Genomic DNA, 17,670 nt, shown 5'->3' with positions numbered 1-17,670 from the left:
GAGCGGGAGGGAAGCCATCTCCGTACTGACGGCCAGAAGCCATCTCCGTACTGACGGCCATGGAGTGGGAGGGAAGCCATCTCCGTATTGACGGCCATGGAGTGGGAGGCATCGCCATACTGATGGCATTGGAAGCAGGGGAACCCATCTCTCTACTGATGACAATGAGTATGGTTTGGAATGTAGATGCAATGGTCAAGTCCACAACCATTTTTCCACATATCGTATCGGAGTGACCGGTTTATTCTACATTCTTAGTAGTAGAAGATGATCCTATCACAACAGAACATAAAAACATACAAAACTGTGATTCAGGCACTTACACTGTTGTGGATATACAGAGACAGGCGGTTCCGCGGGTAGTTCAGCATGCTCAGCCTCTCCAGGAACTCCGGCAGAAACGGGGTTGGCTGTTCAATAAAAACTCCCAGAAGCACCTGGGGCAAATCATCGTCCTGTAAGACATAAGATGAATAACCGAGGTCAGTCAGGCCCAGATGTGATCTTGGAGAGAATATGGAAGCTGTCCCTACACATACACACACTGCAAGTCTTTGAGTTGGTTTCCTGATGGTGACGACATGGCCCCCTGACTGTGTTGTGTATTGGCAATGCAGCCTAACATCTTCACTGGTGGGACAACAATGCAAACAGCAGACATGGAAATGGAGATCCTGGAAATGGCAGGATCACCACCAGGGGTCATGGTAAAAAAAAAATGTAGTTCTGAAAAGGTGACAGTAATACTTTATTTTATTGGGGGGGGGCGGGAATTTACTACCCAAGTTTTTTGAATAAAAAATATAATAGGTGACCTCTACTTGCTGACAATGCGTTTTTTTTTCATATCCCGGAGTCAAGATAAGTAAATGTATTCTGATGTTGGAATGCAGACCGGCCATGTAATTCCGAATACCAAAGTCAGCAATTTGCTGTACAAATACAATAACAATCAGTGTAGAGGAGGAACAATTATGTGTGAACACGTTGCCTGTGTCATGGCCGCCTTCCAACAGGCATCGCCCAAAGGTAAACACCTGCAATGGCAGATCTGAGCAGTCAGCGGTCTGGGCCTGCCCAGGGTGGGTCAGGCTCATCTGTGACTCAGTGTTGATGCCTCTGCAGACAAGTAGGTATTTGCCCCGGATCACATGACCCATTCTGGAGTCAGACCCTGCAATCATATACGCCAATGGCTTCTATTACAATGATGTCTCTGAGCCCCTGGTGGACAGTTGTAGAATAACACTATGCAGAAGCACTGGGACATCACTCTACCTAAACCCTCCATTATTATTTTATGCTCATATTGGTATTCTAATTAATAGAGAAGCAATATAGGATTGGGGAGCACTAAAATGATGTGGTGCCCTTGCCCTGCATTTGAGAAACACAGGGTTCTTTCAGAAGCCCCAGCATACCTACTTGTCTTTTAGGAAATTCTGCTGCCAAATTCTTGCTGATCATGTGACCACAGTTTATAGATAGGCTCAACATTTTAGCACCTTTAGCTGTGATCACATGATCAATGCCTACATGCACAGTGGGTGTGATTTAATGACAGGTTATCTTTAATTTGTTATTTGCTTGCTGGTAGAAATGATTGCTTTTTCCAAATAATATTTTCTAAGACAAACTATACCAGCGAATGGTATCGTACGCCATATTCCGGGCCCGCACCTTGTTCTTGTCAAACTTCATAATGACCTCATCTGCAGGAGGACACAGAGAATTATACACATAAATCCCCCACCCCCTATACAGCCATGCTATTGGTAGTTTCCTAAATGTGGGAGGAGCCAACTCCAGGAGCCAATCACAATGTGTATCTGCAGAGGCTATAGGCGGAGGAGCAAACCACAAGCTGGAGGAGCTGGGAGATAAAACGTGTGAAAAATGGGGTCACTCAGGGCTGACGTACCTATGGCTCCATTCAGATTCTGGAAGATTTTAGATTTGTGGTCCAGAGCGATATCAAACTTCTCCTGAGGAAGTAAAAAGAGAAAAGAGGAGTGAGAACTGGGGAGGGGACAGCGGGAGGAAGAAGGAGGGAGGCCAGGAAGGGCGAGAGGAAGAAGGAGGGAGGTCGGGAAGTGAGAGAGGAAGAAGGAGGGAGGTGGGGAAGGGAGTCGTAGAGTTGGGGAGCGTAGCCCATAAACCCTGTATTGGGAGAGGAGAATGGACATGAAGGGGGACTCTCCATATGGGGGGAGGGGGATCTGTTGGCGTCAGGTGACCAGGGGCAGACTGACCTCCAGAGTTCAGGAAACGTTTCCCGTTGCTGACGGAGGGGTATTTGTCGGCCAGGGACCAGTCGGGCCAGCAGAATCCCTCGGCAGAGAAGATCACTTTGTGCTCCAGTTGTTGGAACTTCCAGAGCAGCTCGATGGGGCTCCCGGCCAGGACGACGTCATAGCTGGTAGAGGGCGGAGTTTAAACACGGGGGTTGATGATTCGGTGACACACAATTACCAAATCCGGGTCTCTTCCTACCTGTCCACAAACATGACAATCAGGTCTTCCTGCTCGTGTAGTTTCTCCAGCTCATCCTTCAGCCATCGCACCTTCTGTCCTCCTCCCACTGTACGGGCCACGTCTCCTCCTTTCCATTCCTGACCCAGACCCAGCGTCTACACCGACAACACAATTACACAACATGACACCCGGAGCCTCAACCAAAACGCAAACACACTTGTCCCTCCTCCCCCAGCCTGTGACTGGACAGTGAAAGCAGCAGACTGATGAGCTCATCTCTCTGCTCTCTCCTCCTATCAGCGTGCTCCATATCACAGGTTGGTTGATGGAAGCAGGGACGGGACAGGGTTATTCTCTTACCCGTACGGTGTAGTTAAAATGCCGGGCTGTCCTCAGGAACCTCTGATATCCCTCCGTGTCATCTGTGGCCACTGTGATCACCAGCAGCTTGTCTGGAAAACACAACCATGATGGATTTACTTTGTGGGAACGCTTTGATTGACTGGCAGAAAGCACAATAAAAAATCTCCTGCACTAATATCGTAAATGGGGCTGACACCCCTTCAGGGAGATGTGGGGTCCCCCACTACGCCCAATCTGCCCCTACTGCTCTTTACAAAGATAAAAAAAAAAAAAACTATGGCTGCAACAATCACCTTCAATCCAAAGACCCCCCCCCCCCCGTTCTCAGGCCAGCATTGCTCCTCCCACATCCCTTGAGCCCAGGCCATGTAAGACGTTGTGTCTTATGGAGGATTTTTTTGTGCTTTCTACTCCCGACCTAAAAAAGTTCCTCAACCTTGACATCTGAGAAACAAAACAATATAAGTCTGAACATTTCTCAGCATTCCTCCCTCCATCATTGTATGGAAGCGGCCGGCCGTTGGGTCCATCCCGGAGAGGCTCCGGAACATCGGCTGCCAGGATTCACTTTCCCGTATCAGCAGTTTTTGTGTGTTGGCAGGATGAGTGCCGTCTCTCGGGGCCCCGTTCTGCAATTCCACAAAAAGAGTTCCAAGTGGAAAAAAAAACCTCCAACACGGAGAAGGGCCGAGAAATTCCAACATTTTTTATTAAAAAAAAAAAAAACTCTAGAGGTCCTCTTCAGCTGTGGCCAAATGACCCCCCATTTGAAGATCCCTGTCTGTCAGGGGGGCGTTCTGACCACCATATTCGGGGGGTAATTTCCCCACCGTCTACACTGTATTTAGAAAAGGTTCTTCAAGATCTTAAACCATTTTCCATGGGTTAATTTGGGGTGAAAAGATTAAGAATGGCCGTCTAGGCTAAGGACAGGGAGGAAAAATGTCTTCAGTCTGCTCCTCCTGGGAGGGATTAGTCAAATGAACAAGGTCAGCTGATCTAGGTTGTGATGATGTCATCAGTTTGTTGCAAGCAGGAGAAAACATTTCCTTAAACTCCTCAATAGTTGAATGGCCAAGACCAGCAGATTGAGAGGCAAATGCCCTTCAGTTGCAATATTTTTAGTTCCTTAATGGCATGTGGTCACAGAAAGTTTACACCGCCGATCACATGATCTCATACCGCAACAAGTGGGCGGGGCAGATCCATTCCCAGATTCCAGAACTTGCAGCAAAAAAGGGGAGTGTGTATTCTGCGGGGTCACCAAAGAGTGGAGGGCCTTGTAGTAAGAGTCCGGTTAGGGAAGTCTTCCTCTTTCGGAGAGGAAGTGGAAACCACATTCAGATGACGCGGCAATCTTACACAAAGCCAACAGTTTCCAACGTTTCGCAAGTCAGCAGTCCGGCCGGGGAACCGAGACGAGGAGAACATCCAACGGGCCAAGGAGACCCAAAGCTGCTGGGAGTTCTAAGTGTGACTTCCTGTCCAAGGGTGACAACAATCTATGAAATGGCAACGTTGTCACCCCAGGACTACAAAACAACCTCCGCTCTAATCTCTATAAAAATGAAGGCAAGGGGGTTTTGTAGTCCACAGAGATCAATGGGAACAATGTAACTGATACCAGTCAGGGAGCACAGGATTTCTGGCGCAACTTCCTGTTCCAGGGTGACAACACTTTAGGGAGGAGCGATATTGTCAATCTAGGAGAGCAGATCAGAACTCAGAAGGGAGATTTTCGGTGTTCCCCTCTGCCGTCTTCTATCTGTCCCCAGGTGACCCCATTCTGCAGATAGACAAATAGAAAGAAGGGGAATAGATGGAGTTTGGTGACACTCCGATGAAAGGAAGCTGTGAGAAGGGCAGTGCCAGTATTACTTGAAGTGGGGAGGAGGGGTTGGCATTGGCTCCTCAGACCCAGCGGTGGCGGGTAAGTCCATACTGACCAGTACCATACAGCAAGCTGTGTAAATCTCAAGAATGGATGGACAGAAATGAATGAAAACCACTGGGCAGGTTACGGAGTTCTTCTCTGTGTATTCAGTGGTTTGCCCGGAGTTCACCTTTGCTGGCAGACCACAGCACTAAGATCCTCTGGCTGTGAATGTCTATTCACACACACATTCATACACTATGGAATGCCAGGAATCCTCTTTATTGGGCCCCACCGTCCCAGAATCCTTTTCTCCTCCCAGCCCCTGGGGTATTAAGGACTCGTAGTACTCAGACAAAGGCCGGCTTTATCCTCCGGTCTCACATTTCAATGATCCAATCCCCGGCCCAGGGGCCAAGAGAGAGGAGGACCAGAAGGGGAACTGGAAAAAAGGAGGATTAATCTTATATACAGAGGACGCTGGAAACCAAAATATTAGGTCTTGGAATGAAGTGGGCGAAACCTGCAGAGCTGAGAGAATGGAAAATCCAGAGTGGGCAGAAAAAATCTACAGCAACTTCAAGACGAGGAAAAAAAAAAGTCCCAAAGCTTGAATATAATACCCCAAATATATCACAGGATTACCCATCGATCCTGCCAGGTAAACTGCTCCTTCTCAACTTCCTTTATAGGATGACAACACTGCACCCCTGCTTTTCAATTAGGGATAGTGTTGTCACCTCTGTGCCTACTTGAAATGCAAATGTATGCGGTGCCGGCACTGCACTTTGCATAGCTCCTCCCACTCATCCAGACTGACCACACACATTAGGACTTTTGATATTTGCATAGCTCCTCCCATATCATAGGCCACCCTTTCAGACTAACCATACATTATGGCATGTTGATATTTGCTTAGATCCTCCCATGAGTAAGCCCACTGCTCCTCACATAAGGGCATTTTGATATTTGCATAGCTCCTCCCATGAGCCCACCCACTCCCCCAGACTGAGCGTCACACATTAGGCACATTGTGATATTTGCATAGCTCCTCCCATTAACCAGCCCACTCCACACACCAGGGCATTATAATATTTGAATAGCCCCTCCCAGAAGCCAGCCCACTCCACACATCAGGCACATTGTGATATTTGCATAGCCCCTCCCATGGGCCAGCCCGCTGCTTGTATCAGCACACTCAGGCCAGGTGCTGTGCTGATTACAGGATACCAGGCTCCGCCCCCTCCCACCATCTGCCTGCATTGCACAGAGAAGCGCAGAGACCCGGTGGTGACTCCATAGAACTCCATACAAGCCAAGGAATGGGATGGGAAATGTTTCATTAAATTCAGAGATTCATCCTGAAGACGTTTTGTTTGTTTTCTCTGCTCCTGTAAAATGTCACACAGAAGTCAGATGGAAAATCTCAAGGAATGAGAATCCAGGGAGGGGGCGGCTCGGGCTTTTATTATGAATGTGGTGACCCCAGGGGACATCAGAGAGGGGGGGTGGATGGGGGGAGGGGTGAGGACTCTAACAGCTGGACAGGATGCCGGGTGACAACTTTTTGGAATTCCTCCAGGGAACCTTCTGGGGAAAAGGAAGGAAACTTTCCATGAGGTCCCCATCATGGGGCAGACCGCAGACTTCCGCCGGCCCCTCCCCTCCGTCTGCCTGCTCCAGTGACACAAGTGAAATAAAATTCATTTTTTCCCTAGGAAGTGACCAATCAGGTCCCACAATCCCAACCAATCAGGAGCGCCGGCTTCATTCTCCAATAAGATATCACAGTTTTCAGAAGGCCCTTCCAGTGTGCAACAGTGAGAACAGGGCCCCATTGCCAACCAATCAGAGAGAGTCTGGTCAGTGACTGGCTGAGCCTCCCGCTGCCACATTATTATTAAACAGGATTTATGTAGCGCCAACATATTACGCAGCGCTGTACAGGGGATGTAAATGACAGACAGAGACAGTGCCACAGGAGGAGGAGAGACCCACAGAGCTTACAATCTAGGATCTCTTATGTGTACAGAAAGGGAGGGGCCAGCTGGTCATTGGGCTCCCTGTGTGCCTGAGCACCTGTGCCATGTAGGGATCACTGCAGGCTCCTCCCCCTGTACCCCAATTGGTGAGCCAGGATGTTTGTTCCCTCCACCTGCGCTCAGGGAGGGGTTATGGAAATAAAGGGGAGGGGTTATGGAAATAAAGAGGTGTGGCCTGCATTCTGTGTGATCTGCTGCTGTAAAATGGGCGGGGCTGACCCCACAGGTTTGGCAATTGAGAGCTGTGTTGTCACGTGGAGGAGGATTTATTCCCTGCAGGGGACATTCATGTTCTGCAGATGTAGAAAATGTTTGTGGTTGTCACTCCAGCTGGGAGGTCTCTGGAAGTCACTATTCCATTCCCCCCTGGGGTCACCCCAATCCCCTGCTCCCTACCAGTACAACCCCCCCCCCCCCCCCAAAGCAACTGCCCAACAGTACCCGGAGAGGGAGCAATTCATTTACCTTAGGCCCCCAAAGATCACATGACCCTCCCCTGACAAGGCCTTCACCATTTTGTTCAGACACCCCCCTAGGGGTCACTATCTACTACCCCACACACCTGACTGGCTGCTCGTTCTGCTTCTCCTCCCTCTGTCTGAGCTCTGCTGTACAAGAACTGGCAATGGGTGACAGGTGGAGAATTTCCTGCCCCGGGGCGGCCCTGATGGACGGGCAGATGGAATGTGGCAGAAATATTCATCCCCCGGGGGCCGGGATTGGTCCGCACCTTCGGTGACACATGTATGAAATTTACTGCACGTGTCACCGTCCTCCTGTGTATAGGGAGATTCAAGGGGGGCCACAGGGGCCCCACAGAAGACCCCCAGGGGGGGGGGGGGGGGTCACATGACAGGCTGGAAATATTAGTCACACAGGAAATTCATTAATGACAGTGCGCTGCGCTCTGGTATGTGGGAGCGATATGCCCAGACACGTCTCCACCTGAGCTGCAGTAATCATGTGCAGGCAAGAGACGCTCTGATAGGAGGAGAGAGCAGAAGGTCAGAGAGAGACGCTCCTCAGTCTCCTGCTTCTCCCTTCACTGTCCAATGGCAGGTTGGGGGTCACACAGTGAGCTGCCCCCCCCGATGTCAGATGATGAACCCTCCATGGTATGTCCTGGTGGGGCCCCAGAGCCCCATATTATACCGGGGCCACAGAGGGTGACAGCCCCACATTTATACCTAGGACCCCTGGGGACACAGCCCCCCTCCCTCTTTATACTATACTGGGGGGCCCTGAGGTCACAGTCCCCCTCCTTCTTTATACTATACTGGGGGGCCCTGAGGTCACAGCCCCCCTCCCCCATATACTGGGGGCCCCTGGGGTCACAGCCCCCCTCCCCCAATTACTGGGGGCCCCTGGGGTCACATCCCCCCTCCCCCATATAACAGCCCCCCTCCCCCAATTACTGGGGGCCCCTGGGGTCACATCCCCCCTCCCCCATATACTGGGGGCCCCTGGGGTCACAGCCCCCCTCCCCCATATACTGGGGGCCCCTGGGGTCACAGCCTCCCTCCCCCAATTACTGGGGGCCTCTGGGGTCACAGCCCTCCTCCCCCATATACTGGGGGCCCCTGGGGTAAGAGTCGGGGTCACAGTAGCTGACATCCCCCTCCCCCTCTCACCTGGTCTGACAGACTCCCGGGCCCGGCCTGTCTGCACACACACGGCCAGTAGCAGTACGAAGAGCCCTCCAGTCACCGCGGCCGCCATCCTCCGCCTCTCCCGCTCTATGCGCCGGTCTCTCCGGTGTCCAAGCTCCAGGATACACCAGGGCTCCAGGCTCCGCCCCCAAGGGAGGAAAGGCCCCGCCCTGACACACATATAGGCGGAGAGTGAAGGGGCCGCTAGCCAATGGAAGTGTCGGTAAGCTCCGGCCAATAGCAGAGCGGCGCCTGTCACGGGAGGCCAATGGAATGACAGACAATTCTGGCAGGGAGCCAATTAGCGGAAAGGATGTGAAAAGAGCCGTACGGGGGGCTAGGAAGGGTCTGATGGCTGCCACGTCACAGCTTTCCGTACACTGCACCTGTGTACACCCCCCAGGACACCTCACCGAGATACACCGGGGGTACAGGGGGCCTGGGAGGACTACAACCCCCAGCATCATCCATAGATAGAGCCTGGGAGGACTACAACTCCCAGCATCATCCATATACAGGGCCTGGGAGGACTACAACTCCCAGCATCCCCCATAGACAGAGCATGGGAGGACTACAACTCCCAGCATCCTCCATATACAGAGCCTGGGAGGACTACAACTCCCAGCATCCTCCATATACAGAGCCTGGGAGGGTGCGGTGTGCTTGTAGCCCCACCAGACTCCCCTGCCCCAGGTCCTCCCTCCCCCGCAGATATCACTGTGGTAAAGGTAAAGTAGTTGGCTGTAGAGCGGCCTGATTACGAGCCCATTAATGTGCACCAAATGCCATGGCAGTGAAACAAGCGGTGCTGCAATCCACCGGTGGGCTCCGCCACCTCAGTAAGGTGACCGGGCCGCTGTACAGCCTTTCACATAGATCACTTTTTATTAGGTTACCTGGGTAATAAATATAAAAATCACCGATCATCACTATTTGGATAATAGAGCACTGTGACTAGGCCTGTAATGGTGACAACTCTGGGCATAGAAAGGGAAAGTCCTGATAAGTTGTCCAGTTTGCTGGCTCAGAGAGGGAATCTGCTCTGGTCACGTGGCCTCTCACCAACATAACTCCCCCACGTTTCAATAGGGAGCCCTATGAGCGGGACTCTGCTGCCATCCAGTGGCGGAAAAGAACAGTGGCGGCTGTTGTGCGGTATACAATGAGAAACTGGTGAGTTTGCCAGCCAGATACTCGGTTTAAAGTCACTTCCGCCAACCAGCATGGCGAAAATGTACGCCACAACTTCCGCCAACCAGAATTTCCAGAGTGGGTTAATACTTCCGCCAACCAGCCTTCCCTTAACGCACGCCGTCACTTCCGCCAATCACACTTCAGAACTTAGTCACTTCCGCCATTCAGCATCGAGACGAATACGTCGTACGTCTCTACGCACGTGACTAGTTTCTACAGGGTACGGTGTGAGCTTACGCAGCGTCTCGACGCTCTGAGCGTAGGCCTTTGTCTTGTTTGCCTTCCCGGCTTTTTCTGTACCGGGCCGGCTCGGAGAAAGCGACAATGCTGGAAAAGAAACCCTGCGGTGAGTCTCTCGGCGGTCACGTGACTACACAAGTGTTAGCCCCGCCCTCTGACCTTATATGCTGAACCGAATAAACCAGGGTAATGCCTTGTACGGTCTTTTGGGGGCGTGGCTAATACCTTGTGGGTTGGGACTTATGTCCTGTTGTAATTTTTTTTTTAAAGGAACACTCCACTCTTTATACCCCCTGCTCTTCTTGTGTCAGTACCCACCTCTGCTTTCTTCTAAGCTCCTCCTTCTTTATCAATAGCCCCTCCCACTTCAAGCCTTATCTCAGCTGAGACTGGGACTGCTGGGCACCCTGACCCCTCTATTTGTATTATTGTGTTTGTCACTGGGCAGCCAATGGGCCTGAGACTCCCAGAATGACTGGTTTATGAGCGGGGTGTGACATGTGTAGGTGGTGCTAAACAAATAAGGAAGAAGGGCGGAGCTGTGATATTAGAGAAGAAGGGGAGGGGCTTTGACATCCTATTGGGGCTGTAAAACTCAGAATATTCGGCAGAGAAGCCGGGGTGGGGCTTTGGCGCCCAGAATGAAATTATACAGCGGAAAAGAGGCGGGGCTGTGACACCAAAAAATATTAGGTAGCGAGAAAGGGGCGGGTCTGTGACACCCAGAATTATATTAGAGAAGTAGGGGTGGGGCTGTGACACCCATCATAATATTAAAGAAGGGGCGGGGCTTTGACACCCATAATGATATTGGAGAAAGGGCTGGGCTGTGTCACCCATAATGGTATTAGAGAAGAAAGTGCGGGGCTGTGACACCTATAATGATATTAGAGAAGAAGGGGCGGGGCTGTGACACCCATAATGATATTAGAGAAGAAGGGGGCTGTGACACCCATAATGATATTAGAGAAGAAGGGGCGGGGCTGTGACACCTATAATGATATTAGAGAAGGGGCGGGGCTCTTTCATCCAGAATGATATTAGGCAGGTAAGAAGGGCTGTGATACCCAGAATGATATTACCTAAAAACAAGCTTTTGTGATATAAAATATTCTCATGGGGTTTTATTATATTTTGTTTTCCAGTGCGGTCCAATGACCCCTCCCAGAGGCGGGTGTTGGATTCGGCCACCCGCCAGCGCCGCCTAAACCGTCAGCTGGAAGCTTTAGAAAAGGACAATTTCCAGGATGATCCCCACGCCAACCTGCCGCAGCTCAAGCGCCTCCCACAGTTTGATGACGACACGGAGATCGGTGCGTTCTTCATCCTGCAGACTATCTCACCCTAGTGGTGTCACCCAGTGGGGGTGACCATGATGGGTGGTAATGAGTGCAGAGCCCCTGGGTCCTATTGGTTACGAAGGGTGTGACAACGATGAAAAACAAATATATCAGTCACATGTTTGGTTTTGGCTGGAGGGCATTACTAACCCTTCCAGTTTTCGCCCCTTTACACCCCGTATGGATCAGGATCACCCCTTTACACTTCTGGGGGTGTGTATTGGGCTATAGCTTTGTTATTGCTTGACAAAGTTTGACAAATTTTTTTTCTTTTTCTAACACTGCAAAAAGTAACAACAAAATCAATATAATTAAATAAAAAAGAAAACAGATAAGGGGGGTAAGAGATGAAAGAGTTAACTGGGATTGATTAGGTTGAACCAAGGGTTAATTGGGGGTATTAAGGCCACTATGTCTCATAAAAACTCAGAGTCTGGGGTAAGATGTCCCTGTGGGCCTGAATGGAGAGCTGTACAAGAATGAGGCTGAAGCACAAGTTTTCACATATGCCACAGTCATTTTCTCACTGGGTTATGGATAGGGGGATATATTATGTGCTGGGGCGGGTTGAGTAAAAAAAAGCAGGGACGGGGTAAGTAAAGAAAAGGAAGGGTGGTAGTGTAAAAGAAAAGCAGGAGTGGGCAGTGTAAAAAGAAAAACAGGCTGGGCAGTAAAAAGGAGGGGCGTGGGGTGGGGTGGGTAAAATAAATGCAGGGGAGGGGTGAGTAAAAGAAAAATGGACAGGTTGAGTAAAAGCAAAGCAGGGGCAGGCTATGGGTGATGTGAGTAAAAAAGCAGAGGCAAGGTGGGTAAAAGAAAAGTTGGGGTGGTTTAAGGGAAAGTAGGGACGGGCAGGGTGAGTAAAAGAAAAGCAGGGGCGGGGTGAGTAAAAGAAAAGCAGGGGCGGGATGAATAAAAGAAAAGCAGGGATGGGGTGAGTTAACAAAAAAGCCAAGACAGGGTGAGTTAAAGAAAAGCAGGGACGGGATAAGATAAGCGGGGGCAGGTTGTTGTATAAACGAAGTAACTAAACCATAAAAGTCTTGCTCCAATCTTTCTAAATATTCACATGGAGCATTGCCCACCCAGCTACTACATTCAGCAACGCTGCACTCTATTACCTTTTGTTGGAAGTCTGGGAACCCCAACTTGTGATGCAGGGGAGAAATTCCAGGACACGCCCACACTAGGCTCCTCCCTTTCCTACTTGAAAACCCAAACAGATAAATCCCTCAACTGAAAATTAGATGTAATCCCACAACAAGAGCAGGACATTGCAGTGACTTCTGGAATTGCCCTCCCAGGGACCCTGAGAGGTGCTCTCTGAATTTGGCTTGGGGATGTTTGTGGCTTTGGCATAGATGCAGGGATTGCCCGGTAATATTTGTAGCTCATCATTGGGTCTTCCAGCACCTTCTAGTGCATTCTCCAAGGTAGAGGGAGTCTCATAAGGGACACAGTTTGAGGACCCATGAGCAACCCACAGAGATCACAACTGGAGTCTCAGGGAAGCAAAAAAACTTTACATCCACCAAAACATTGAGTGCTCTGACCCAGTGTAGGCCCAACCTTACTGATCATACAGGGGAAGGATTGGATGTTATAGGCTTGGCAGACATCATACTGAAACCTTTTTTACTGGATTGTTTTTTCCTTTTGGCAGGCAAAAAAAAGAAAAAAACACGGGGAGATCATTTTAAGCAGAGGTTCCGAAAGAATTTCCAGGCTCTCCTAGAAGAACAGGTTGGTGTATGTGTCATCCATCAAATACAGACTCATAGCGCCCCCTTCTGTCTGTGTCACCCTGCAGGAGGAGGACAGACTCATAGCGCCCCCTTCTGTCTGTGTCACCCTGCAGGAGGAGGACAGACTCATAGCGCCCCCTTCTGTCTGTGTCAGCCTACAGGAGGAGGTGTAATGATTTATTTTCTTTTTCTATATTACAGAATTTGAGCACCAATGAAGGCCCCAATTATCTAACAGCCTGTGCTCCTGCATCCAACTTCCCACAGCGCCATTTCTGTTCGGTGTGTGGCTTTCCCTCTAATTATTGCTGCGTGTCATGTGGAGCGCGATATTGCTGGGTCAAGTGTCTGGGCACCCACCAGGAGACCAGGTGACGTAGATCTCATTTCTCATTAACTGCTTCCTATATTTTCTGTTCATGGTGTCCTAATGTGGGCTGTTTTTGATCTGTGTCTTCCCCAGGTGTCTGAAGTGGACGGTATGACCCCTCCTGCCTCTGTACAGTGTAATTATTGTAAATATCTGCTTTTGTAGTAATATTTTTGTGCATTTTTTTATTTTATTGTTTACCAATAAAAAAAAACATGATCCTGCCTTGTTGCCTGTGAATTGCAAAGTGAATCCAACTACCCCCATCTCACGCCATGATCCCTCCTGCAGACATCATGAAATTACAGCACTCAGCAGTGGCGTAGGAATCAGTGGAAGAAACCACTAAACATTGTGGGACATTAGGGATCTACTTGAGATGCTTGAGTTTAGAAACTAAGAAGAAAATCAAAAAAAAATGTAAAGTATTTAAAAATACAAAACTATATTTTCTTTATATTAATCGGTTGGCCACCCTTTTTATACAAAGTTAAAAATGTCATGATAGGTCTGCTTAATTAGGAGAGAGCCCTGGAGATATTTTTTTAATATTCTCCTAATGTGTACACTTGACCCCATGACTATAACAAAAGTGTGGAAAATCACCTTTGGTTTCCTCAGGTAACCAAGTTTGGGAATGGTCTCTGGTGCTTTGGACCACTCTACCAAAGAAAGGAGCTAATTGGGACGGGTTGGATAGTAAATTGATCCATTACTTTTCTAAGACTTAAAGTTCCTCATCATTTTGACATTAGGATTGTTGGAAAATATGAATAATCATCAAGAAAAATATGATTTATTAGCATATATTTGATCATAGACTCCATAATGGCTATTGAGTACTAATCAGCCAATGCTGTTTGGTCTGATCAACCAGACAAGTAGCAAGAGGAGCCAGATGTAATGTCCAGTCACAGACTGATTGTCTTCATACAGTCCTTGGTGAAGATCAGAAAATGCAAAGAAAGAACAAGATACTGTCTTCAACTTTTCTTCTTGGTTAGTATTGAGATGCAACGGAGAGACATTGTGGCTGTGCCCCATGGCTTCGCAGTTGGACCTCTTTTTCCATTTACCTGCAGAAGCACCAACAAAGATAGATCATTAGGTAGCTGTTTAAAATGTGTTCAGTTCCTATTAGTAAGGTTTAAGTATGGTTTCTATCAGGGTCTTTTTCACCTCTTGGTTCCTCAAGCTGTATATAAGTGGATTCAGCATTGGTATCATCACCGAGTAGAATACAGACACCACCTTGTCACTTTTTTCAAACACAGCAGTAGGAGGACGTAGATAAATGAAAAATACCGTGCCATAGAAGATGGAAACACACATGATATGTGAAGAACATGTACTGAAGGCCTTCTGTCTACCTTCAGCTGACTTAATTCCTAAAATAGAAGCAACTATGAGACAGTACGAGATTAGAATTGTCACCACGGAACCTATACCACAAGAACATGTGAAGAAAACTGTTACAGTGTCACATGGAAAAGTTTTGGAGCAGGACAATTTGAGTATCGGAGGGATATCACAGTAAAAATGGTCTATATTGTTCGGTCCACAGTAATGCAGACTGAACACACAGCTAGTCTGCACTGAAGACTGCAAGAAGCCAATGGAAGAAGCCAGGAGGACCAAACCCCAACATTTTTTCCTGGTCATTATTGAGTTATAGCGGAGAGGGTGGCAGATAGCGGCGTATCGGTCATACGACATCCCTGACAGCAGAAGAGCCTCTGTGACTGCCAAGCCAGCAAAGAAAAAAAGCTGAATGACACAGCCATTATACGAGATGGACTTTATCTCGACCCACAGATCACACAACATCTTGGGTGTTACCACGGAAGAGTAGCACAGGTCAACCATGGATAGGTAACTCAAGAAATAGTACATTGGACTGTGAAACCTAGAGGTGGTGTGAACCAGAGCTATCATGCCAGAATTGCCAACAACGGTCAAAGTGTAGACAAGTGTGAACAATATGAATAGGAACGGGACGAGGGTTCCATCGTTGGTCAAACCAGAAAATAGGAAAAAGTTGACTTGAGTCTTGTTTATTTTTGACATGATGTTGTCTGTAGTGGAATGTCAATTACAGGTCAGTACAATCTATTTATCTATCTATCTATCTATTTATTGTTGATACTGCAAACCTTCACAGTTTTTAAGTGGCTCTTTATCCTTCAGAAAATGTTGGGCAGGAGCTGAAGGTTGTGAAAGCTTCTTGAGAAGTCAACAGCAACTGATGAAAATCTTGATGGTGTAGAACTTGGAAAGTGTTTCTAGGGTTCAACATCTGTCGGGAAACGGGAATTTTAAAAAGCCAGTGATGGTTGATCAGAACCGAGTCAACACCTGAACAGTGCATGGGAAGCTCTGATACAAAGTATGAAATAGCCACAGCCTTGAAACTCGACCTTCTAAATCCTAACTGGCCCAAGCTTGCGTTGACAGGCTAAGTCTAAGGGAATAGATAAACATCTTGAAATTGCCCAAATGCAAGTCAGAAGCAGGTTAACTTCAGTCAAAAGCAACTAATGCCACATATGTGATGTTAAAACGTACTGACATATAACCTAACCCCTTAACTCAACCCTCTAACTCCTAAACAGTGCCTTAACTATTTATTCTTAAAGTAAATGTAAACCTAGTCAATGAAATTCCATGACAACTTGAATATGTAAATGCTTTTTTGGGTTGTTTTTAATGTCTTTAGATCTACAGGTTTCATGTTAATATAATCTCTAGATATTCCATCATGAACAAAAAACTTTTGGGTTCTATTTGTGATAGCTAGTACTCGGAACACACTCAATGGCCACCAGTTAGAATTTAGATTTACATTAGCATAACTGACCCCAAAAACTGAATATTGGGTCATTTGTAGGCTAATGGATTATATTAGTTGTAGCAACAATTTATGGAAGTGTCTTATTAGCTACCCTTCTAGTGTTCTCCCCGGCCCCTTAGCTGGGCGCACCACCTGGCACTTTTCAGTGACCACCTGCCTGTTTTTGGGTGGTTACTGAAGTTGGGTCACAGCCTAAAATCTTCTGAGAAAAATACTGATTTTCAAGTCTGCTTTTGAAATGGGTGAATGTTTAAAATGGGATATAAATTTGGCAAATGTTCCAGAGGCCTGTATTTGTAATAGAAGTATGGGGCATCCATAGGTAGAATGAATAGTGACTGGATTGGATGAAGGCAATAGAAGAGTAGGCTTAACAAATGCACCAGTGAAGCAAGCTGGTTTTATTGAATATGAACTCAGTTGTGTTTTGTAGATTTTTTATTTTGGATGTGTTGGGGAATAGAAGAAATTTGTTTTGGAATCGAAGGTTGAGGAATAAAGGGACTTAATCTTTGCTCTCTTACCTCTCTGATATCCAGTTGTCAGGATCTGCAAAGCTTTCTAATTCTGTGTCAAAGAGATGTTTTTATATGATGAACAACTATTCTCATCGGCCTACAATCTGCAAATATTACAATTTGCAAAGGAGCCAATTAGTGGGTGATTATCCCTCATCTATGGAACACTTTCACTGTATACAAAAATAATTAGTGGGCATCAATAAATAATTGTCCTTTGCTAGACCTGTTAAATAGATAACAATAATACATTTATGTTAGGTGAATTTGGATTGTCTATGCTTTATATCCGAGTTTCTCAACCTTTTAACATGGGAGAACCCTTGAACAAACTTTTAGGTTTTCCAGGAACCCCTGAAATATTGTTTTTTTTTTTTTTTTTTTAATGAATTTCGCGTAATGTGATTCCCTAAACAAAAACCCTGTGCTCGTAAAAAAAAGTGCAAGTGCAAAAACACCACACAAAAATCGTGCACTGGGGTACTATTGTGATCCCTTCTCCAAAGAGGAAGGGCCATCCAATTTCCCCAGACCCCCCGAAGCGAGGCTCCTAACGAGGGCTGGGCACCCTCCAGCCGAAGCTGAAGTGGACCTACTAGCCCATCAGACGGGGTCCTTTTCTCTATGGGACTGCATAGGCAGTCCCACCAGATACTAGGCTGGGAGCTCTCCCGAAGAGAGACTCCCAGTAGGGGAGAGTACCTGACCATAAGGCCAAAGTACTCCACAAGACTTCAGGGCTAGCCCATAAGGGAATAGCACCCTCCATCAAAAAAGTGGCACACGACCACAACAATGACAGTGACTAAGAGAAAAATACATAAAAAATAAGTGCACAGAGCATAACACACTGGGCAAGAGTAAAAAATTGCCCAACTGAACTAGCCACAGCTAATGCAGAATGAAGGCGATGTGCTAAATCAGCATGTGATGTGCCTGTGTACGCAAAAAATCAAAGTGGGTTCCCACACCCAAAGTGATTTTAGGGTACCCCTAGTTCGCCATTCCAG

The 17,670-nt window shown here is 47.7% G+C and overlaps 3 protein-coding genes across 4 annotated transcripts in view; 1 reads left to right on the top strand and 2 right to left on the bottom strand.

Moving 5' to 3' along the window:
* The window catches only part of LOC140322134 (multifunctional procollagen lysine hydroxylase and glycosyltransferase LH3-like), a 16,802-nt gene extending 8,204 nt beyond the window's left edge, over positions 1-8,598 (bottom strand). The window contains 9 exon segments of the mRNA XM_072398753.1: positions 324-455; positions 540-630; positions 1,643-1,712; positions 1,922-1,985; positions 2,033-2,160; positions 2,253-2,416; positions 2,494-2,630; positions 2,836-2,927; positions 8,385-8,598. Coding sequence (XP_072254854.1) covers positions 324-455; positions 540-630; positions 1,643-1,712; positions 1,922-1,985; positions 2,033-2,160; positions 2,253-2,416; positions 2,494-2,630; positions 2,836-2,927; positions 8,385-8,583 — 1,077 coding nt within the window. The 5' untranslated portion in view covers positions 8,584-8,598.
* Positions 8,599-8,760: 162 nt separating this feature from the next.
* On the top strand, positions 8,761-13,515 carry ZNHIT1 (zinc finger HIT-type containing 1). 2 transcript variants are annotated; one of them, XM_072399267.1, is made up of 5 exons: positions 8,761-9,942; positions 10,982-11,149; positions 12,840-12,925; positions 13,123-13,292; positions 13,385-13,515. In XM_072399267.1, exons 1-5 carry the CDS (start codon positions 9,921-9,923, stop codon positions 13,404-13,406), a joined length of 468 nt encoding a protein of 155 aa, XP_072255368.1. In that variant the 5' UTR covers positions 8,761-9,920; the 3' UTR covers positions 13,407-13,515. The 2 variants fall into 2 exon arrangements, with proteins under 2 accessions (XP_072255368.1, XP_072255369.1); XM_072399268.1 differs by having other exon boundaries at positions 8,773-9,942; positions 12,840-12,919.
* Positions 13,516-14,428: 913 nt separating this feature from the next.
* On the bottom strand, positions 14,429-15,358 carry LOC140322133 (olfactory receptor 5AP2-like). Its single transcript, XM_072398752.1, has one exon. The coding sequence runs from the start codon at positions 15,356-15,358 to the stop codon at positions 14,429-14,431; it is 930 nt and encodes a 309-aa protein (XP_072254853.1).
* Positions 15,359-17,670: the final 2,312 nt, after the last annotated feature.

The sequence above is a fragment of the Pyxicephalus adspersus genome, chromosome 2 (assembly GCF_032062135.1).
Source record: "Pyxicephalus adspersus chromosome 2, UCB_Pads_2.0, whole genome shotgun sequence".
NCBI classification, from domain to species: domain Eukaryota; kingdom Metazoa; phylum Chordata; class Amphibia; order Anura; family Pyxicephalidae; genus Pyxicephalus; species Pyxicephalus adspersus.
The sequence above is the reverse complement of the archived record's forward strand: the minus strand, read 5'-3'. Positions and strand labels throughout refer to the sequence as shown.

Excerpts from the sequence above, each read along its gene's own strand:
- LOC140322133 (XM_072398752.1), bottom strand. The coding sequence starts at position 15,358 with ATGTCAAAAATAAACAAGACTCAAGTCAACTTTTTCCTATTTTCTGGT.
- ZNHIT1 (XM_072399267.1), top strand. The coding sequence starts at position 9,921 with ATGCTGGAAAAGAAACCCTGCG. Across the intron at positions 11,150-12,839 it reads TGATGACGACACGGAGATCG|GCAAAAAAAAGAAAAAAACA; the intron begins GTGCGTTCTTCA and ends TCCTTTTGGCAG. Across the intron at positions 13,293-13,384 it reads GGCACCCACCAGGAGACCAG|GTGTCTGAAGTGGACGGTAT; the intron begins GTGACGTAGATC and ends TGTCTTCCCCAG.